The sequence below is a fragment of the Eretmochelys imbricata genome, chromosome 2 (assembly GCF_965152235.1).
Source record: "Eretmochelys imbricata isolate rEreImb1 chromosome 2, rEreImb1.hap1, whole genome shotgun sequence".
Classification (NCBI taxonomy): domain Eukaryota; kingdom Metazoa; phylum Chordata; order Testudines; family Cheloniidae; genus Eretmochelys; species Eretmochelys imbricata.
The window spans coordinates 113,810,868-113,834,337 of NC_135573.1; the positions used below are offsets into that span (position 1 = coordinate 113,810,868).

Genomic DNA, 23,470 nt, shown 5'->3' on the forward strand with positions numbered 1-23,470 from the left:
AACATGAAAAACACCAGTGACATGCTGCTAAGCATTATTATTTCTGTGTCAACAGAGAGACAGATGCATTGTGGGTTTAGGTTTAGGAAAAGCCAGTAACATAGTTCTATGCATCTGAAGTACTTATCTTGCCCTATTAGCGTAGTGCCTGGGCGCCTCACAATCTAATATATTTATTCTCATAACACCCCTATGAGAGAGGGAAGATTATTATACTCCCTGTTGTAGATGAAAAAACTGAGGAAGGGAGAGGCTAGTCCAAGGTCACGTAGGGAGCTCTGTGGTGGAACAGGAAATTGAACCTGGGATTCCAAAGTCCCAAGTTAATTCCCTGACCACTAGATTATCCTTCTTCCTTTAGGAGGGTAGCCCAGAAGGAACTGTTTATATCCTCTCACAAAAGCCTCAGGGAGTCAAGAAGAAAGATCAGAGCAGGTCAGGCCCTAAAAGAGACTCAGACTTTCACTACAGGTACAGTAAGTTTATACAGGTCTATGGGATACATTTAATCATCCAAATATTTTTCAAATTGTCCTTGGCTATTTGCTTTCTCTGATTTATGTGGACACAGAAAACAATTTTAGTTATCCTGTTGAAGCTATTTAAGTATTTTTGATGCTCTACTAATCAGTAGGAATAATTCCATCAAACATCCATGGTAACATCACATTATGAATGGTTGAACATTTCAGTATTTGGTAAATTGACATGGAATAACTGTTCTATGTATAAACTAATTCACATGATTTCTCTGAAAACTTACAGTGAAAAAACAAACCAACAAACCCAAAGGTCCAAGCAATAGCAATGTTAAGTGTCAGAATATTATACTGTGAGCACAATTATAATATAACATAGTAGGCTTCTAAAGTATCTTTATCAGCACACACAGCAGTAACTCACTAGTCCTCATTAAAGATTGTTCCCCCCGTTGTGGATTATTGAATTTTGTGAATTATAGTCTGATTCCTGCAATTGCGCTGATGTGGAGTCAATTGCAGGATCAGAGTCTTCGTGAGTAAGCAAATTGGGAAACAAATATCAAAGCTATTGTATCAAAGACTTATAAATTAAATTAACAAAATGAAGTATACTTTTAATTATCTATAACAGTACTTCACTGTAGATGCAAGTATAGGATCATAGAAATATACAGTATTATATTTTTTATACATAATGAAAGCTTAATAATGAGACCTTGCTAGTGGCTTAGTCACATGAGAATTAGTGAGGTTCTATCACACTGTAGAAATCTTTTTAATTTAGCAATAGGAGACACTCTCTTACTCTAGAAGCAGTCAGAGTCCATCTATGACCTAGAACTTCTGGCTTAGATCCAAATTGGTCAGAAGAAGAAAAAAAAATTATTTCCGGGTTATCTAGTCTAGCTGGAGTTCTTCCCACTCAGAGATTGCTAGTGTCTGGACTGGACTCATCAAGGCCCGATTAGGAGCCTGAGGCCCAGTTATAAAGCATGGCACGATCAATTCACTTTTTCTTCACTTCTCTTTCCTGCCCCCAGTGCTTAATTTGTGTCAGGGCTTGTCAGGGCTGAGCACCGGGCACCTCTAGGTTTGGCAGTTCATAGCCCTGGCATCCCTGGGCTTGCCGCCTCAATTATGAAAGTAAAAAAAAAAAAAATTGCTTGAGCCATGTCACCTAATTGTTTGAGCCCCAGCACCTCTTTCATTACAAATTAAGCACTGCCTGCCCCCAAGTAATCACAAAGGAATTACCACCAAACTATAGATTTCAGAGTAGCACTCCGATGAAGTGAGCTGTAGCTCACGAAAGCTTATGCTCAAATAAATTGGTTAGTCTCTAAGGTGCCACAAGTCCTCCTTTTCTTTTTACCAAACTATACTGATTTTACAGGGGTCACAGTTTAAACCAGGCATAGAGAGCATTAAAGCTAGCTTGCCCTCCAGTGTCTAATCAATATGTAAATAACAATCCTTTCCCATGCAAAGAGAACACTTGGCATTTTGATTCAAGAGATAATGATTGGTCTGTTAACAGACCATCTCACAAAGCAGGAAGACAGGAATGAAAACCCTAACTGTTCAAAAACAAAGATAGAAGTGTGCGCACCAAGAGAATTAGCACTGAAAGAAGGACTACAAGGAAAAGGTAATAGGCAGCATTAGAGAGCTCGAATTTAACAAAGTATTCATCTAAACCAATGGTGGCTGCCAGATGTATACTGTCTGAATATCATATGTATTTTATTCTGTCTGTAAAGCACGGTGCACATTTTCGTCATCATTAGAATAGTGTAGGTGCAGAGTACATTTCTGAGAAAGTTTTAGTGCCTGATCTCTGTCATGTCAGAAAAAAATATTTTAGGCGCTTGCTTCAGTCTGACAGTCGGAGCACTTTGAACCTTGAAAAGAACAAAAACAGAACAGCGACCAAAAGAGATATCAGCAGGGGTGGTGAGTAAAGAGAGTACCGTAGACAGAAAGGCTTTTGTTCCCATAGTCGATTTCATGTGGCGATTATGGGGTGAATGGCTTTGAAATGAAACTGGTTTATGAAGGAGTTGCTAGGTCACAGGAAGCAGGACTGTCGGAACTTGTTTTGTGAGTTGATTTCTTAAAGAAACGAAGCTAATCTTTAAAAGATTTCACCCTCAATCTCTCTCTCACGCCCCCTCCTCTTTCGTAGTAGAAATTCATGTCATAGTAAGTGATCTTTGTTAGAAGGGGAGTTTCAAAAAGTTTGGGGGTGGGTGGGATCCATGTTACCTTGTCCCCACAATTCTGCCCTTTTAGCCAATAGTAGGAAGCTATGCAAATGAGTTCAGTAATCTGCCTCCAACAATCCCAACATGAGCTCAGAGACATTGAAAATTTAGCAGTACCGAGACCTCTCAAATTAGACTGGCAAACCAACTGCAATTCTGGGACTATTTTCATTTGCTTTCAATAAGACATTACATGGGTGGGAAAAGACGTGCGATCTCGACGTATGTTGTCTAGTTTTAGAAGACTACTCCATATAAGCCTGCAAATATGAAGTATAAGGTAAGGAAGTGGCTTCTTGGAAGGGGTTTTCTTATTTAATACCGTATATGTGGGGCGGGAGCCATTTACATCTTTAATTCCAAAGGGATTCTGATTGACAGCTCCATTCCGGTGCACTGCGGGCTAGGAGAGGGACTGGATGAGCGGGTGTATTCCCTTCGATGGATGTAGAGCACTTTGCTTGAAATACAGTCTAAAAACTAGACAGAATTTAGGGTGTCACACTGTCCCTAGGCAAGCTCGCAGCTGATTTCCTGCAACTGCTACAGATATAGTAGTAGCTCAAAGGAGGTGGGAAAGCCACGCTTCCAGGTCTCAGACTCACTTATTTTTGGATTCATCCTAAGGCAGTTTTTAAAGTCTCTCTTTCTCTTCTGCTCTGAATGACTTTGCCATGTGTGTTTCAAAGAGACCTTGCAAAATTCTACCCACCATTTTCTGAACTCGTTAATATTGAGGCTCGAAACGTGGATAAAGGGAGGATTTGTTGCTCTTTTCTGAAAATATAAGGCGTTTTTAGCAGAAAGCCTGGTACACATAAAGTGAGTAGTACATGAATTAGGTTACAGTTCTGTTGAACCCTTGTAAAAATTCTTCTTGCGTTCATCCCTGGCAAAACATTAACTGGCACTTTATAAGAAAACGGTCACTTTAACCTTGTGTCAGCAGGTACGTACTGTATTAATGTATAATCAAGAAAAGGAGCTAGCCGGGGGGGGAAAAAATCTTATGCTGACTGAGACACGGTAGCATTCTGCATGAATTTCTTGGACCGAGTTCTGCTCCCCCATATTCCAGTGTAAAATCTGAATTGACTGCACAGAAGTCAAAGGAAGTTACTCCAGATTCACGACGAAAGCTTATGCTCAAATAAATTGGTTAGTCTCTAAGGTACCACAAGTCCTCCTTTTCTTTTTTCCAGATTCACGATGGTGCAAGTGAGAGCAGAGTTAGGTCCCTTAAATGGAAAAGAAGTGTATAGTATATAGTGATAACCTGGAAGAGGATTGATTCTCTGATTTTTTAATCTTGTTCGATTTCAAAGGAGAATGTGCTTTCCTGTAACTTTTTTGATGCAAGTGCAGCACTACACATCTGTACAAGGAACTAAAATCTCCCCTCATTTACACCAGCATAATTGCCGAGACTTCAGAGTTTCACTGGTATAATCAAGAAGGACATTTACATCTGTGGATGTAAAATGTATTTATAGATATATCAAAATACATCTTCCTAAGTGATTTCCAGCATTATTGTCCAGCACTGTTTATAAATATGGAAATTGTTGTTTTCCCCCTGTGAAATGATGAGCCTGTTTCCCACACTTTAACAACATATGTTTTATGTGAACACGCTGCAACTTTTAAAACATGGTTGGTTTTAATTAGCTGTGAGCAAGAAACTAATTATATATTTGGAAATTAGAACCATATTCCTCTCTTCATTCTTTAACAAACCAACCAAAACACTTTAATGTATCAGATCTATTTAATACAGTTGTTCTCAAAAACATAAACATGAAGTGCTGATGGGTCAATCAATCATAGTGTTACACAAATTATAAATAACTGGGCAGGGTACTGGATTGCTGCATTAGACTAATGTATAGACCCTACAGTAATCTTTTGTGATTGGAAAAAAGGGGGAGGGAAAGAATATTTTAGCTCCTCCCCTACAAAAAAAACCTCATCAAGGTCAATAAAAAGGTGAATTAGAAAAGTCACACCCATCATTCACACTTAAATTGCAAGCTCTTTTTGGGAAGGAGCAATCTTTTTATTATATTTGTACTGTATCTAGCATCAGGGAGCCCTGATCTTGAGGTGGTGAGTGTGGTTTAAGAACCTATATAGAGTGGGACCTCCAGATGCTACCAGAATACAAATAAATAGTGGCAATAATACTTGTACACCCACATTCACTTTTAACTGTGTACGTTCTTATTTGATCCTGAAGATGAGCTCAGTCCAAGCCTTTAGAAACGAAACACTCACAGACTTTAGGAAAGTTTGGATCCAGATCCAGACTTTATGGCCAGCTCCCATTTCTCTAATTAGCTGAACCCCAGATTCCATCTATGGCACTCAGATACCATAGCAATAGGTGTCATATATGACCCAGAATGACAAACAGAAACACCAAGTCATTTGGGAAGTTCAGATCTGGATCTGAACTCTATGGCTGACTCAATGTTTATAATGGGCTGAGCCAAAACCACTGATCCAAATGCCCCCAAACTTTAGAGTTCAGGTCTATCTTTATTTGGTACTGGTTTGGAGAAAGAGTCACTTACACACAGAGGGAACATGAATAATTAATAATATAACAAAATATGGAAAGCGCTGAAACCACTGTCTCACTTAGTGGAAACGGTCATTTGTTTTAGCATTAAACTTTAGCTAATTAAATATATTCTCACTCACAAATGACCTATACTGTGCTTTGACTGCAAAATGACAGATCTGCAAGATTATACAACTCCCTACAATCTCATCACCCTCCCTCCCTTGCACACTGCCAAGAAACAACTCTACAGTAGTAAGGTGATCATATTTCACACTAGCCACGAGGCACTGAGAGAGTATGAAATAAGCCACTTCCACAACTGAAATCTTCCCTGTTCTGTAATGTTCCTTCCCTGTCTAGTGAGAATGAGAGCTTCAGTTTGGAAGGGGATTACGTAATTCTAGATGGAGCAGGCTAGACAAAGAAAAAGAAAGAACCATAAAAAAAGACAGAAGGTTTTTGGTCTCCATGAACCTTCCTGCCAAACTAGTGTGTTTACATTTCCTGGGAAGTCTGAAGTATTTATTTAAACTGTTTATCCAGGACAAATATCCTTAGATTTATTTCTCAGCCACGGGGAAGGTGGGGGGGATGGACTACAAAGAGAATACCTGCTTGTACAATATTTCCTCACTTGAATATATTTTTTATTTTATATTATTTTTCTCTATGTCCTTGCTTACTGGAGGGAGAAGAAAATAATAGTATAAGTATTAATATTTTAAGTTTTGATTTGAAAAAAATGTCAGGTTGCATTTATGACAGGTGTACAGTATACAGTGTTTCACGAACAACTTCCTGTAATTTTCCCAGTGCAATAAGTGCTGGCTGCTGGTTTGTTTTTGTTTTTTTACTTTTCTTGTACCTGTACATCAGAATAGCCTGTTTACTGAGGTAACTGAGAAAATGGTTTTATTCCATGTGGAGTGTTGCTTCTTGGTGAGAGAAGGATCTGGCTCACTACCTAACCTGAACTTCTTCTTTTTGTCTTTCTCAAAATCTTCCTCCAACAGATCTGGTAGTGAAAAAGGATTTGCTCAGCTAAACTTCTTTCGTTTGCCCGCCTAGTCCTCAAACTACAGGGGTGAAATTATGGCCCCCACTGAAGCCAATGGTAAAACTCCCATTGACTTTAATGAGGCCAAGATTTCAATCCAGTTTTTTTTTGTCTGTGCCATTCCTTAATCCACTCCCTAGGTCAAATTCAGTGGAACTGTGTCTATGTACACCAGAACTGAATTTGACACTAAGGTAGATGAGATTTTTCTTCTATGCTTCACCATCAGTCCTACATCTTTAATCTCCTAGTTTCCCAATATTTAATTAGTCAGACCTTTATACCTTTCACCTGTGTTCTACCAGACGTACCTACATTGCAAGCTGTGTTGTGTATGTGTATTTGCATATTGACTGTGAAATGTCTCGTGATTTTGTATGAAAGACTATCAAATATATATTCCATTACATTGTGATTGTATTGTGGCATACCTCAGGTTCTTTTTTATCCAGTTATGGCATGTTACATCCTATAGACTTTTCACTGGGAGCACGTCATCCCGGTATTACATATTTCAAAATTCACAATTTCTAAATCCAAACCCAACCTATGATTTGGCAAACAAAATGTCCATTACTAAAACTTTGGACTACGGTAATGAAAATGTAATTAGGTGCTACCATGACTAGATACGCTGTGACACAATGGAAGAGTACTGTGATAACAAGGCTTTGATAGCTATTCACCAATCACAAGCAAAGGGGGGAAAAATGTATTTGTTATAGAATCCAAAAAGGTGTCTGTGTTGGGTGGGTGGACTATGACTGCATTCCTCGCCTTGTTTAAAACACATAAGAATGATGTAAATGTCAAGTATGAGGTCTTGATTATCCATTTTAAAATAATTTGCCAGGCAAGAAAGGAACCTAAACAAACTGGTTTGAAATGCCTGCCATTTGTACTGGACAGTAATATATAGACTTAATTACAATGCCCTGCACGCCAAGTCAAACAAAATAGTGCCACTGGGAAGAAATACTATATTTCCAACCAGAAATGCTTGTGAAAAGCTATTTGTAAACCGGGCAATGTACAACAAATTATTTGATTACGTGAAGGAAAAAGAACTGCCTGTATTTTACTGACCAAAACCCTTCTGTTTTGTTTACTCTTACATTCCTGACTTCACCCTGTGACTGTTGAGGTATGAAAGTGCAGTAAATAAGGTTTGTAAAACCTTATCAAAAATTACACCACAGAGCAAACTAACAAAGTTAAAGACTACCCTTCAGTCTACCAGGCAATAAACAGCGTTTAGACTGATTTAGTCACTTTATATCTTAAAGGGCAGATCATCATCAAAAAAGGAACATGATAAACTTGTAACAGATTTTTCTTGCTGATTTTTAGCAGTCTGGAAACCAGTATTGTTGACAGGAAGGATTTTCTTATTAGAAGCCAATTTAGCACTAACAAATTGAACAAGTTACACACACTTCTAGAAGACATTACCATTGACAACAATCTTTGCAAATCTGGTTCAGTTTTTGAGCCTGCCTCTCTTAAAAATGTTCCCTTTAAGAATTTAAAATTTACCTCATATTATACAATTCAGTAATACACATATATGTTTTAATTCATATTGGGCCATGGGACTAATCCTGCAGCCTTTACTCAAAAAAGATTCCGATTAAATGTAATGGGAGTTTTACCTGAGGGTTGACCAAGAACCATACTGACCCCCATGTCAGTGGAGAGGGGCAATACAAATGGATGTATGTTGGGTGAATGTGAAAGAGAAGAGTACAGTCTCAGCGACCATGGAAATGCCTCTCTGCAGGTGCTTTGAAGGGTTTGTGCACCATAATGTAGGACAAGTGGGTTACGATTGGAAAGCAGCTGTTAACCTTGACATCAAGCACAAAAGGCGGTGGCAATGAACAAGGCAATGGTGGCATTGACATACTGCCAATGCCCCGGAGAAGACCAAAGGGGTTAGTAGCGATTAGATAGGTACTGGGCAGGTGGCTCTTGTCTCCATGCATCTTAGGAGTCTGCAGGACTTGGGACCAGACTGCTGGTCATTTCTGCTGAAGCCATTCCCCACCAAGGGCTGACTGTATCAGAGACCATAGTTATAAACTCAGTTCTCTCTCTTCTGTTAGTCTATGAGGAGGACAGTATGGCATGGTCTCGCCTATCAACTGTCTATTTTAGGTACTTATAGGGTTCCCATCACCATAGTATGTAAGCACCTCACTCACAACACCCATTTTACAGATGGGAAACAGGCACAAAGAGGCTAAGTGATTTATCTAAGGTCACAGAGGAAGTCTATGGTGGAGCAGAGAACTGTAACCAGGTCTCTCAAGTACTAAGCGAGTCCCCTAACTATTGGGTCATCCAACTCTAAACGAACCTACTATAAAGTCATGTCAAAGAACTAGATAATGATGGGCAATTGTTTAAATGGTTTGTAGGCTCTCTACATAAGGATGCAAAAGTTCAGGTGTTGATGATAAATGTATCTGAACCTATTTAATCTGGAAATTTGGCTAGATTATCTATGGTTTCTAAACAAACAAAAATAAAACAACAACAACAAAACCAAATGGAATAAAAAGCCCAGTAGTTCCTGGTGTGGGCTGAGTCATTAGAAATACCATAAGAACAGTCTTACTTGTGATATTTTGTTACTTCTGCTTTCACTTGAGTCCATGAGTTATAGAGGCCTGGGAAAATTGTATGTAAAATGGATTTTAACCACACTTTTTGAGATCTCTATAAATGTTCAGATCATGTTGTTAGTGAAGATTCAGGTCCGTTGTTACTCTAAGGCAGTTTGCCTCTATTAATAACACCTCAACTGATATGATGATGATGACCTTCAGAAGACCCGAACATTGTTTTTATATGCCAGAAGTGGCTTTTATGATCCATTACTGGTGTGGTGGTAGCAGCAGTAATAGCCTGTGAAGTTGCCCTAGGAAACATATTCTGAAGATGGCTTTAGGATAGCCCAGACAGACAGAGGAGGAAATTTTTCTGTTAACTGCACAAAAACTGATGCTGATGAAAACATTACTGATAAATCTGGTTATCAGCGAGGATCGCTGTACCCTAATCCTGAATTATAGCATTTTATCATTGACCATTGAACTCTTTGTGTGTGTTTACTGGGGAGCGGCTTACACTACAGTGAGCTTGCACCCACTGGAGTCAATACTCTGAGGTGTGCTGCGACTGGAGTCCTCAGAAAGAATTCTATCGGACTCAGTCAAAAGTTCTCCTGAGTCACAGACACTTGTAAGTGGGTGCAGCAATCTGTCACCTCCACACTCATAGACTCCACAGACTTTAAGGCTAGAAGCAACCATTGTGATCATCTAGTCCAGTAGTCCCCAACCTTTATATGGGAATAGCATATTCCTGTTCCCAGAAGACTGTGGCGGGCACCAGACACCCTGCTGCCGAAATGCCGCCAAGAAACAGCAGCGCTTCCCGGCGGCATTTCAGCAGGCAGTTCCCCTGCAGCCACACTTGGTGGCGGCATTTCGGCGGCGCGGTGTCCTGCGGGTGCACACAACTGCCCTGGCGGGCGCCATTGCACCCATAGGCACCATGTTGGGGACCCCTGATCTAGTCTGACCTCCTGCACAGTGCAGGCCACAGAACCTCACTGACCCAGTCCTGTACTAGACCCATAACCTCTGGCAGGGTTACTGAAGTCCTCAAATCATGATTTAAAGACTTCAAGTTACAAAGATTCTATTGTTTCCTCTAGTTCAAACTAGCAAGTGACCCATGCCCCATGCTGCAGAAGACAACAAAAACTCCCCAGGGTCTCTGCTAATCCGACTGGGGGTTGTGGGGGGGGAGACTTTCTTTCTCAGCCCCAAATATGGTGATCAGTTAGACCTTGAGCACATGGGCAAGACCCACCAGACACACACTTGGGAAAGAATTCACTGTTGTAACTCAGAGCCCTCCCTATCTAGTGTCCCACTGCTAGCCCCTGGATATATTTGCTACTAATAGTTGCAGATGGGCCGGCCACATGCTTTTGTAGGCAACCTCATCATACCACCCCGTCCATAAACTTATCAAGCTCATTCTTGAAACTAGTTAGATTTTTTTGCCTCCACTGCTCCCCTTAGGAGGCTGTTCCAGAATGTTACTCCTCTGATGGTTAGAAACCTTTATCTAATTTCAAGCCTAAACTTGTTGATGGCCAGTTTATATCCATTTGTTCACGTGCCAACATTGTCCCTTATCATAAATAACTCCTCTCCCTCCCTTGTGTTTATCCCTCTGATGTATTTATAGAGAGCAATCATATTTCCCCTCAGCCTTTGTTTGGTTAGGTTAAACAAGCCAAGCTCCTTAAGTTTCCTCTTATTAGGTAGGTTTTCCATTCCTATGATCATCCTAACAGCCCTTCTCTGCACCTGTTCCAGTTTGAATTCAAATTTCTTAAACCTGGGAGGCCAGAATTGCACACACTATTCCAAAGGAGGTCTCACAGTGCCTTATATAATCGTAATAACACTTCCCTGTCTCTACTGGAAATACCTCGCCTGATGCATCCTAGGATTGCATTAGCCTTTTTCAAGACCCCATCATATTGGTGGCTCATAGTCATCCTGTGATTGACCAATACACTCAGGTCTTTCTCCTCATCTGTTGTTTTAACTGATATGTCCCCAGCTTATAGAAAAAAAAATTGTTGTTAGTCCCAGAGTACATGACCTTGCAGTTTGCACTAATAAATTTCATCACTTTTCTATCACTCCAGTTTTCAAGGTCATCCAAATCTTCTTTCATGATATTCTAGTCTTCCTCCATATTGGCAATAGCATCCAACTTTGTGTCACCCACAAATTTTATTAGCACTTTCCCACTTTTTGTGCCAAGGTCATTAATGAAAATGTTAAATAAGATTGGTCCCAGGACCAATCCCTGAGGAACTCCACTAGTAACCTCCCTCCAGCCTGACAGTTCACCTTTCAGCATGACTAAGGCTACGATTTTGTCAGGGATGTTTTTAGTAAAAGCCATGGACAGGTCATGGGCAATAAACAAAAATTAACGGAAGCCATGACCTGTCCCTGACTTTTACTAAAAACATCCCTGACAAAATGGGGAGGGAGAAGGGTCCAGCATCCTGCCCCCTGCCCTGCCCCGCAGTGGCCAGGAGCTGCAGGGACCCCATTGCCCAGTACCTGGGAGGGATCCCCTGCCACCTGCGGAGGCTGGGCTGCTGTGGGCATGGTCCCCAATGTCACAGAGATCGTTGGAAGTCACGGATTCTGTGACTTCCGCGATCTCCGTGACATAATCCAAACACGGTATTTTATGATTACCATAATATCACTATTACTAGCTGGTTTAGGGCCATTAAAACAACCCTTTAACAAAACTGATACCAGGTAATTTTTTCCAAAGCAATTTAGGAGCCTAAATCACATTTTCAAAGTGACTTAAGTACTTAGGAGTTTTAATCCCATTGATTTTCCATGGGACAACTAAGTTGCTTCTGAAAATTTCACCCTAAGTCACGTAGGCACTTTTGAAATTTTTACATGATCGATGGGTATCTTTCTGTGATTACAAGATGCTTTATACTAGGTCTTCAGTAGGAACTATCACACAGACATACTATGGGGCGTCAGTGTGCGTACAGCAAAGTAAACAGTGGTGAATAAAATATACCTTAAACACAATTTCTGCTATTGCTAATTAAAGCTGGATTTAGAGATATTAGGCCAAATTCTCTCCTGGTGTAAACTGATGAAGCTCCATGGATGTTAATGGAGTTGGACCAGTTTACACCAGCAGAGAATTTGACTCTTGAATATTGCTGCCTATCACAGGCTGCTCTTGCAAAATGGCCCTTTGCTTTTTTCCCCTTTGTCTAGGCTTTAATAGTAGTGGAAATTACCCTCATTTTTAAGGGGTTAATTTTTCCCAAGTGCACTTTTGGGTGTGCCTTGTATTTGTCAGGAAATTGGACAGCTAAAGCTGCAGTTCAGAGTCCCAGAAACAGTTGTGCAGGATGACGAAAATTGTATATTTTTTCCCCTCTCTAGGATTGGAACCCACGCCTGCCTTTTTATTTATGTATTTATTTTAAAGCCAGTTCATTCATAGTCAGGCTGGATTAGCCTGCCCTGGAAAGGAAAAGCAGTAATAATGGATTTACTCTACAGGAATGCAATCAGCCCATCAGAGGCCTTTTCTTAAACACGTCCCGTTCACTGAGAGGTTGAAATTTCAGCGGGAACAACCCTGTGAATCATGTGGAGACAATGGGTCCTGGGGAATGTAGAAGTGGCCTGGGAATAAATCTGGTTTCCCAATGAATGTCATCTTGCTCACTAGGGAAAACAGACCATGACAATTCAGAAACCCCCTTCAATGCACAATTCTTTATCCAGAAGCGAAAACAACGAAATGTATCCTTTGCCTGTCTGACACGTACTTTGCAGTAGCTGGGTTTGTGTGTCTTTTCTTAGTAAATTTACATTGAGTTAAAATGCCGGTGACAACCAATCAGTTGCCTAGGATTTTTAAGGTTCTATTGCCAAGAAGAGATCTTCTAGTGGATTTTTCTTTGTGTTGATGCACTGTATTAATCTGTAAATACAATGGGCTTAACTCTACTCTCAGTTATACTGGTGCTATCCTACTGAATTCAGTGAGGTTTTACTGTTGTAACTGAGAGAAGGCTGCCTTATATATATATATTTTTATATTACATTACTGGGCTGCCTTATATATATATATATATTTATATTACATTATGTGTGCGTGTGCCTTCTGTCTGTCTGTCTGTCTGTTTAGGCATTTATATGGTCCTCACAACCATAGTAAATATCTGAGTGCTTTATTATTCAAGCAATATTAGGCCTCATCTACGGTACAACTTCAACTGTGTTGGAGAACCCCATTTAAGACACAGTTGTCTCCCACACTGGTGACACCACATTTGCAATATAAAAAAAGTCCCCAAACTGTGCTAAAGACTTGAACATAATGAACCACCCTGCTAACGTTTGGTCTTCACTTCAAAATGAGTGTTATAACTAGTCTGGGACCACCGTGTTGTCATGATTTTCCCTAACAAGTTGTACAGAGAAAGTGTAAGTCTATCTGGGAAAAGACTTGTTGCAAGTGCCTGCAAGTGGAAAGTTTCAAAACTTAAACCAGATTTCAGGGTTGTTTTTTTTTCTTCTCTTTCACATTGTTTTTCTGCTCTACTCTTTTTACCCATAAGCATGCAACATCCAGTCTCCTTTAACTAAGGCAGTAATTGACTGCCTCAGGGAAAGAATTTACGTTTTCCACATACTTCTATTTTTTACTGCTGTGGGGTTTAATCAGAGTGAGATCACTTACACTGTACTGTTTGCTTGGTGTGGTGCTGTTTTTGTTTTTTTGTTCTTTTGTTGCTGTTACGGAATGCATACCGGTCACTGTGCAGATTTGAAAAGCCCTTTTAAAATCATAGTGCTAGATCACCGCCCTTTGGGAAAAAACAACGGGTAGGGAAAAGATGTAGAAAAATTTGAGTTATTAACATTGAGGGAGTTTCCCCCAGAATGGCCAGGTTTTGGAGGCAGGACAAGGGCTGCAGTTTGCCTTCCCACAGAGTAAGCAGGGACATGTTGCTCCAATGTTGCTGATTTTCCAAAGGTCTACAGGAAAATATGGTGAGAAATTCACATTTACATAGATGGTGTGGGCTCTTCTCTCCACCTGAAAGTACTGCTTCATCTTGAATTATACCATCAACAGCTAAGCCTGGCTTCTACACCATCTCTAAGAGGGTTTTAAAACACAGAGCAGGAGCCCACAGATGTTAATGGTATTGGGGTCAGCATTAACTCATTGCTATTTTCCTTGATGACACATAAAACAGCATTACCCGCACTATCCACTTTTTTACCCAGCCATGACCTGCAGATTCCCAGTTGCATAGAATCCATGCAGAGGGCATGCTATGTGGTGAGAGGAAGAGCTGTCTCCATGTTAGTTGAACTCTTCTTCCTTTGCATCTGGCAGGCTTTGATGCCATTTTAGTGGCCTTTCTGCTACTTTTACCCCTTCCAGAGCAAAAATTAAAAGGGACAATTTGGCTTCTTATTTAGGCACTTAAATTTTAGGCCAGATTTCCCAAGTTTCCTTATCACAATCTGAGAAGCAAAAACCAAACCAAACCAAAAAAAAAAACCAAACCCCACCTCCTCCAGTTTACTTGATGATGTAGAGATGTGGTTTATTGCTTTTCCAGGAATATAGTTACATTTACAGGGCATTATAATTTAACCAGAAAGTGGAGGGTTTTTGTTTTGCTTTTAAATCGCTTGTCCAGTTGAAAACGTCAAGCACAGAAATGACGAGAACAATGAGGTATTTTATTCGCACAGGGTAAAGCACTGGTGTGCTTTCCCACCCTCAGTTTGAAACTCTCCCTATTTCTCCTTTCAGTATCTCCCTCCCTTTCCCCAGTGGATGGCTTTCATCATTGTGCATTAAATCCTCCTCTGGAAACTACCACCAAGATCTGACTTATCTGAGCCACAGATTTGCTAGTAGACCCTCCGCTCAGCCCTGCAAGGTGCTAAGTGCTTTCCATACCTAGGGCCCAATGAAGTGTGTGTTACAGGACAGGAGTAGCTCCCATTATCTTGACAAGGAGTTACTTTTATTATAGGGCTGGAACACAGGCCCTTCATTGTTAAGGGTGCTCAGTTACCTCACAGGATTGGACCCTAAATTTGAATCCCCATCTGGGATCCATTCATGGAGCACATCAACATCTTAAGTGGCAGAGTGAAACCTCTGGGGCCTGATCATCCCATCAGATGACCACCTGTCACTCCCGTTGAAGTCAATGGGTGTTGCGCCTGCTACTGCTGGCAGTGAATTTGGCCCAACATGCCAATAGGAAAAAACAGGAGGTAAACTAAAAACACCTAACCCTGTAATCCACCTTTCTATATACCATAATATTGCCATTAAAGAGAGTTTGTTTCCAGTTTTTATTCCTGCCATCTCAGCTACTGATCACACACCACACAAAATGCACACACCTCCTGCAGTCCAGAGTAGTCTCTGAAATTTAGGCCCTTCAGGCGAGACAAAGGGGCTGGGACAGCTCAGTGGAACATTGAAATAATACACTTGCCTTTCTCCTCTGCAGACCAAAGATTTTCCACATCATATAACCTCCAGACAACTTGGCATACTGTAGCATGACTGCTCCAAAGATGCATAGGAATGGAATGGCACGGTACTTAGGACTGAAGACCTTCCCTTATTAGGCCTGGCTGAGGCTGGTGCTAGGAGACCCTCACTTTCATTAGCTGTAAAAATAAAAAAATCAACCTTCCTAAACTGTGGAAGGAAAATGCCTTAATTTCAGCTAGCAAGACCTCTAATTATTTTGGCTGCTACCACTTCACCAGGGGGAAAAAGATCTCTTTTTAAATATCACATTTATTATTTTTTATTATGAGTGAGAGGGGTAGAAAATCAGGGAAGTGGGCTGGTGCTGTGAAGCCTATGCACACTGGCTTTCCCTTTTGTCATCAGCTCTCTGAGCCAAGGAAGCCCTCCCTCCATACTGCAGCTCACACCTCAGGATAGCAGCCAGTCGAACTAAGGGACAGAAAGGCATTTATAAAATACTTCTTTGTTGGCCTCTAAGCCATTTTACAATTCTTTCCCTGGGTGAATATGCACCTATATGTCCATATGTCTGCCCGCGTGTCTATATGCACGCATACATACCAGAACCTGTGATTGCTGCACTCACTGTCTGTCCCTCACTCCCCTTCCCTGCTCCCTCAGTTGGGAAGGCAAGCAGAAAACCTACCCTGAGGCAGAAGGTCTGACTTTGAGATATTGGTGGCAGAAACCATAGTATACTCAAACCACCTCAGATCTGTAAGTGTTGTCTCTGTTACCTACATGGCTTGCAGCACTACCTCACCTTCTTTTCATAACAAGTTGTACCACATACTGAGCCCCAATCCCTTTAGTAACTCAGCCAGACGTTAGGGGTCTAGTACAGGCATGGGTGGGTGAGATTCTGTGGCTTGCAATGTGCAGGAGGTCAGACTAGACCAGGGGTTCTCAAACTTTATTACACTGCAACCACCCTTCTGACAACAAAAATTACTACAAGGCCTCAGGAGGAGGGAGTGAAGCCTGAGCCTGCCTGAGCCCCAATGCCCTGGGTGGGGAGGCCAAAGCCAAAGCCCAAGCCCCGCTGCCGAGGGCTGAAGCACCCCCCCTCCCGGTGGTGGGGCTTGAGCTTCAGCTTTGGCCCTGAGCGGTGAGGCTAGGGCTTTGGCTTCAGCCCTAGGCCCAGGCCATCTAATGCCAGCCCTAGATACCCTATTAAAATGGGGTCATGCCCCTCTTTGGGGTCCTGACCCACAGTTTGAGACCAGATGGTCATAGTGGTCCCGTCTGGCCTTAAAGTCCACAAGAACCAAATGAATTCTTTTTAGTGTCCCAGAAGAAATCGTCCCGATAAAACCCAGTTTCTTACAGATAGACTTGTTACCTACAGTGCTTCAATAGTTTTCTTCCTTGAAAGTACAGTACAATAGCTCCTTTATTCTAGGGCAGCGATGAAGGAAATGGGCAGGGAGGCAGAAGTTAAAAAAGAACTGATGCAAAACTGCCTGATAACTCTGAGACTGAAGCTGGTCTTTGTCAACAGGCACAATACAGCATGATTGTCTTTCTCTACTGGTGTGTTCTGAGTGGGCCCCTGCCACTGCTTGTGTCTAAGTCGTTTATTTTAGGACACTCGGATTTTCCACTTGGTTCCCCCCCTCCGCCTCTGCTCTGATGGAGAAGGAGTGAGACAAAGACACTGTGATTGTGCTTCACAGCACTATATAAGGGGCAGTGTAACATAAATGCTGGGTTCCTGAAGCTAACATCAGACCCGTGGAAATTTACTTAGTGACTTGAAGCAGAAACAAGGGATACTGACAAAAAACCTCAAACAAACCAAAAAAAAGGAGAATCAATATAAAATCATGTTATCGGAGATTAAAAATTATCCGGTCAAATGAAAGCCACCGGTTGTGCGTAGACTCACATCATTCCTTTATTTCTGTTTTCTTTCCCTTTTCCTGCAACTGTCTAACACAGAAAAGGGGCTGTTTGGAGTTTGAGGTAGTTTGTCTGATAACTGAAATGAGAAGTCTTGCCCTTCTTTGCGTAGGAAAGGCAATAATTATAAACCCTGTGTGCACACAGGTGGCAGTAATAAAAAAAGAATAGTCAGCCCACATACAGGTGTACACATAAGTGTACGTGCTCAGGAACATTTTCACCCACTTCCGCCACAGTAGCATGAGATTCTGGCAAAAGTGTGGTCGGTTAAACTTTTTCCTCATTCATTCATTAGCACGGCCTGGTGAGGAGTTAAATGTTGGCACTGCACCATAGTACTTTGCCTGTAAAGAACCCATTGTATTTAATCCATAATATGTCGCTTATTATCTCACTATTTGCCTCAGTGTTTGCTTTATGGCAGTGTTCACCCAGCACAGTCTTGTTACCTACGTCATCCTCCCTGTTTATACTAACAGAAGGAATGAACCCTTCCACAGTTCTCTCCCTGTCACCTTGTCTTCTCCTCTCTTTAGCTGTTACAGCCCTAGTAGCCATGTTTTCCCTTTTTGTTGCATCAGAGGTGTCAGAGCATCATCTTACTTCCCTGCTCTGAAGAACAAAGAAATCAAAAGGACAGCATGCCAGATTTTTAAAGGTATTTTGGAGTCTAAAGAAAGAGAGAGGTGCCTACTGGGAATTTCAAAAATACATGGTCCCACAGTAATGCCATTCAAATGCAGGATCTGTCTAGATCCCAGGCTCCTAACTCCTGTTAGTTTTAATGTCTAGGTTCTTTTGAAAATCCCAGAGATACAAGTAAGCATCTATTAGGTGCCTAAATGCTTATTAAAATCTGCTCCAACCTGCCTTTGCCATGCAAGTGAATTACTGGCCTCATAGTCTTGTTTCTTCCTTAAATTTCTGAAGAGAACACACTTAATTGAGTCCAGCATACAACAAATCCTTCTCTCAATCTGTCTTTGCTGGCAAATGCATTTGTGTTTACAATGATGGAATTCCTCCAGGTCTGTAGTTTGGGATGCTATTTTACTAAGTGTCTTAAAGCAAGGATAGCTGCTGTTTGAGGATTATTTAATGTTTTATAATTAGTTCTTTTTCAATTGAGATAATTTGGAATTATATAGAATTTAGGGATCCTGAAACCCCTGTTGATGGGCAAAACACTTGATTAGATAGTGCTTTAAATTCTACTCTTATCTCAAATATGCACAGTATTTGGGGTGACAAAGTTCTAATCTACATTCAACCAGAAATTATCTGTGTACAGTTTAGGTCTCTCATATAATACTCCTAATCAGCTGCCACCAACATGCTTTTCCAGACCACTTCTACAGCACATGCTCCAGCTAAACCTCTAGGCTCCAACCACCAGGATCAGGCTTCCTTTGTGTTCCAGTGCCCAGAATTTGACCCACTGGTGACTGGACAAGGTTTCTCTAACATCCCTGCTTTTTTAATAGCCTCAGGGAAGGTAACTCTCGATGTTTAAACACCCAAGGTTAAGATGAGTTTAAGCTCTTTGGAGCAGACACCATCTTTTTGTTATATGTTTGTACAGTGCCTAGCACAATAGGGCCCTGATCCCAGCTGAGGCCTCTGGGGTTTACCACAATGTTACTGCAATATTATGATGAGAACATAGCCTATGGCTGAGCTGCTTTTCACATCCAGTGATTTGTTGTAAGGGCCCACGAGCACTTGTTGTTAAGGCCTGGCTGTTGTACCATTATGCAATCAGGGGTGCAAAGCACAGCCTACAAGCCATTAAGTGGCTCACGTAGCTTTATGACCCATGAAAGCTAATGCCCAAATAAATTTGTTAGTCTCTAAGGTGCCACAAGGACTCCGTGTTAGTCTGTATCAGCAAAAATAACGAGGCTACCACTCTGAAACCTGACAGCTTTATATCGTGGCCCAAGCTACCTTCAGCTTTACTAAAGAAGTCAAGAACACTGATGCTCCATCTTGATCTGAGCAGCCTGCTCCCTGAACCAAAGAGCGACTGCAATCTGCTCCATTTTGGGAAGCACAGTTGGGTTCCTCAGCTGAGCCAAGTTTGCGTGCCTTCATTACAGTATCATTAAAGTAACTGATCTCACTTTTACCTTCTATATTCCCTTCTCCACTACTGCCTGATAGAGCACCTATCTCGAGATTTTAGCTCCTGGCCTTTCATTAGCAATTACTGCATATTGTATTAGAAATATAAAGGGACCTTTGTACAATTTCCTCGCCTGACAAAACAAACCCAAAGAAAAGTTTCTCATCAGGTCTGCTACCTACAGCTGATTTTCTCACTTGTTAAGGAAGTAGCCTTAAAGTGCTCTTTAACCCTTCATCATATAAAGAGGCCATTGCTGGGCCTTTGCCTTCAATGTAACAAGCTTCAGACAGCCACCTTAATATTTATTCAGTGCTTGATACTTCAGACAAGTAAAGTGACAGATCCCTGCAGGGGTGCTGGAACAATTTGTAGGAGAGCCATTGAACCAAACTGTAAACCCTGTATATGATGGAAACTACTTCAAGCCCCTAGTTCCAGCACCTATGCCTGCCCCAAGGAGTAAACTTAAATTAAACCCAGAATAACCCCGCCTGCTAATGAGAATGAAGGTATGTCTACACAGCATTTTGGAGCGAGAGCCTGTGTTGACAGACTCAGGTGCTAGTGCTCTAAAAATAGCTGTGGAGACAGTGCTTTGAAGCTGGGGCTCAGGCTCTGAAGCCAAGGGGAGGTGGGTGGATGGCAGAGCCTGAGCTCCAGCCTGAGAGGCAACTTCAAAGCTCCGTCTTTACAGCTGTTTCTAGTGCGTTAGTGCAAGTCTGCCAGCTTGGGCTGGGAGGCTCCTTCCAAAGTGCAGTGTAGACACACCCTTTGAGGCTTCAACAGGGGTAGTAAGGAAGAATGGACTTAAGTTGCTTACAGCAGCCTAATGATATTCAGCTCTGTGGGCCTGGTCAAACAAAGCCCATTGATATCAACAGGAATCTTGCATCAGGTTCCATGTCTTCATCACCTCTAATCTCACTTGTGTAGTTAAGAGACTTACACACTGTCTGGCTGAGATAGGGGCTTGGAGGAGGGAAAATTAGCTGAGACTTAACCAGAGATGATGCATGGGGTCATGTACTCCCCCAGAATTGCTGGATGGCTTGTACTGAGCATGCTTAGTAACACTGTTGAAGCTGGCTGCCCTCACTCTGCCCCCCAGCCACACTGTCAGGCTTGGATGAGGGATAATTAGCTGAGTCTTAACCCAGATGAAACCTGTGCTTGTTGACTGTGGAAAGCAACCAAAAGAAATGTCCACTCTTCGTTCAATGCCCTGATGGACTAAGTGCGCCTGCCAATTATCATTTAGGTTCACAGTTTGTAGATAATGCTATATCCTTGGCTGGATGTTTGTGTAGCAGCTGCAAACAAGACTGTTCTTTCAACTGTGTCTGTGAAGGAGGGTGAAACCTTTTCTCTTGGATTTCCATGCTACAACTTTCCATGCCTCTGACACCTACAGATTAAACTGCTACAAAGCATCATAGACTAGACTAGACTATCAGGGTTGGAAGGGACCTCAGAAGGTCATCTAGTCCAACCCCCTTGCTCAAAGCAGGACCAATCCCCAATTTTTGCCCCCAATCCCTAAATGGCTCCCTCAAGGATTGAACTCACAACCCTGGGTCTAGCAGGCCAATGCTCAAACCACTGTGCTATCCCTCCCCCCATCCAAGAAAATCCAAGCAAACTGACGGATTAGCCAGGGTTCCATGGTGTGGATGGAGAACACTGAGAATAAAATATATTTAATCATAGACAGCAACTGCTGAGCATTCATTTCCCCCCTCCCCCAGTTCATATGTTTCTCTTTTCATTCCTTCTGCAACTGCATTAGATTAAAAATCTGTTAGGACAATCAATTCTAGAGTGCCCTATGTAAAGATCTAAACTCCATTAGAGTAAACTGGTAGCAATGTCACCACAGGAGAAGCCAGTCTTTTCTAGGCTATTGTATTCAATTTCAAAGCTCAGCCCTACATGGGTTTTACACCATTTAGAAATTTAACAGGCCGACTGACACTTTCTTTACTAAGTGATGTTTCATGTGCAAGGTCTATTGCACTAATGCAATCTGCACTGGCTTCCAAATAGTTTCCAGGTAGAAATTAAGGTGTTGCTTTTTATCTATAAAGCCCTACACAGTTTGGGACCTGACTACCAGAGAGGTGTCTTTTTTCTCTGCAATATTTTCTTTATAATAATACAGGGTCCTTTTGCTAACACCTTTTTAGTTTAAAAAGGGGAGGGCTTGAAGAAGAATATTTTCAAAAGGGGTTTCTCAATTCTAGAACTGACAGGTTTGATCCAGAAGATTTCAGATTTGTTGACCTTAATGAGACATTGATAGAGTCCTCTACATTACTGATTTTTTCCTGAAGGTTAGGTTGAAGGAGAGAGGGCATATCTATACTTCAAGCTAGAGGTGAAAATTCCACCTCAAAGAGACACACCTGCAGAAGCTACCTTTAAGTAGTGTGCTAAAAATAGAGGGTAGCTATAGCAGCTGCCCCGAGTGCGCACCCATCGAAGATGATAGGTATGCACTGGGTGCGGCTAGTCCCTCCCACCCCTTGCACAGCCATGGCTACGCTCTGTTTTCAGCATGCTAGCTCGATCAGAACCACCACAGATATGTCTCCTTAGATGGGAGTTTACATCTCCAGCTTGATGTGTAGATGGTACCCATAGTTTGATTTGGCAGGAAAAGTTATTATTCACATGGGCTGACTGAATAGACAATTTACTGAGCTTCAATACTTCATTACCGTATTTTGAAACGTGGTCATTTAAAAAGTAAAAGGCAAGTAAAGAATTGCAGGCTAAGAGGCAAAGAGAAGAGACAGTAGAACAAAGGGTCCCATTAGGGAACACTTGAAAAGTCTGTTTATGCTGTAGTTCTGGAAAGAACCAACCTTAGTGGGACTGACATTGATCATATGAGTGATATCAGAACCTTGCCCTTATTAGAATTATTAGATCAAGAAGGACATGTTGTGACAGGAGACAGAGCCAGCAATAGGCGTAAGCAGACTAGCAATTGCTCAGGGCCCCGAGCAGCTCAAGGGCCCCCCCTATTAATTATTTGCGTGTGCACACATTGGGAATGGGGGAATATTCCTGCTTAGGGTCCCCAATGGGCTAGTACATGCACTGAATCAGACTAGATGAAATAAGGCTCCTCAAAGAGCTAAATTCAAACATGGACTCCAAATTGTTCCTAAATTCTAAGGAAGTGTCATCTGCTCCTTCTGATTTAAATGGCGGCACTAATCCGTGTTGGTTGACTGCACCCGGCACCATCCATGTGCAGACAGTACAAGATTTAGCCTGGGAAGTTTAGCAACTTCAAAATCCCTCCCTGCACATAAAAATAAAATGTGTTTCCAACTGGATTTGTGGGTTGGTATTTTCCGTAGTGCCTTGTTTACTTCTCTGTGTTTCTGAAGAGATTTCAGAGAAGAAATGACTATGAGACAGGCAGGAAGTAGTATACTGACAAATGGCACAGCCCTACAGTCTGATGTGTGGGGGTGGTGGTAATGATGAACAGGGCTGAGTAACTGATGCCTGGGGCAGCAAAGGTAACATTTGGACAGCATCATAACTATAAATAACCAGCTTTCATCTTCTGGTGCAGGGGAAGGGCTGTGATTTTCAAAAGTTATTGTCTACACGCTTGTGTGAGCAGCTTAATTTTTTCTACAGACAAATATGCTAATGAATGTAGCACCTGGGAGGTATCTTATTTCCCTCCAGGAAATTAAAGAACTTCCCATTGAGTGAGAATCAGGACCGGGAAGATTTGCTCTGTCTCCGGGAGAGGGATGACAGGGGGGAAAATAACTGCACTGGCAACTGAGCAGTCAATGCAGTTACTACTTACTGAGCCCACCTACTTACAGGCAGGCACTAGATGAATGTCGAAAACTTCTAGTGGTCATT

The 23,470-nt window shown here is 41.7% G+C and overlaps 1 protein-coding gene across 2 annotated transcripts in view; it reads left to right on the plus strand.

The window, feature by feature from the left end:
* Positions 1-23,470, plus strand: part of NEDD9 (neural precursor cell expressed, developmentally down-regulated 9) — a 99,914-nt gene that overhangs the window by 48,005 nt on the left and 28,439 nt on the right. Inside the window, exon 1 of one of the 2 annotated variants that reach the window (XM_077809114.1) lies at positions 2,948-3,026. The exons of the other annotated variant lie outside the window; for it this stretch is intronic. Coding sequence (XP_077665240.1) covers positions 3,015-3,026 — 12 coding nt within the window. The 5' untranslated portion in view covers positions 2,948-3,014. Of the gene's footprint in view, positions 1-2,947; positions 3,027-23,470 lie in introns of those variants that run through there. 2 annotated transcript variants of the gene reach the window in all.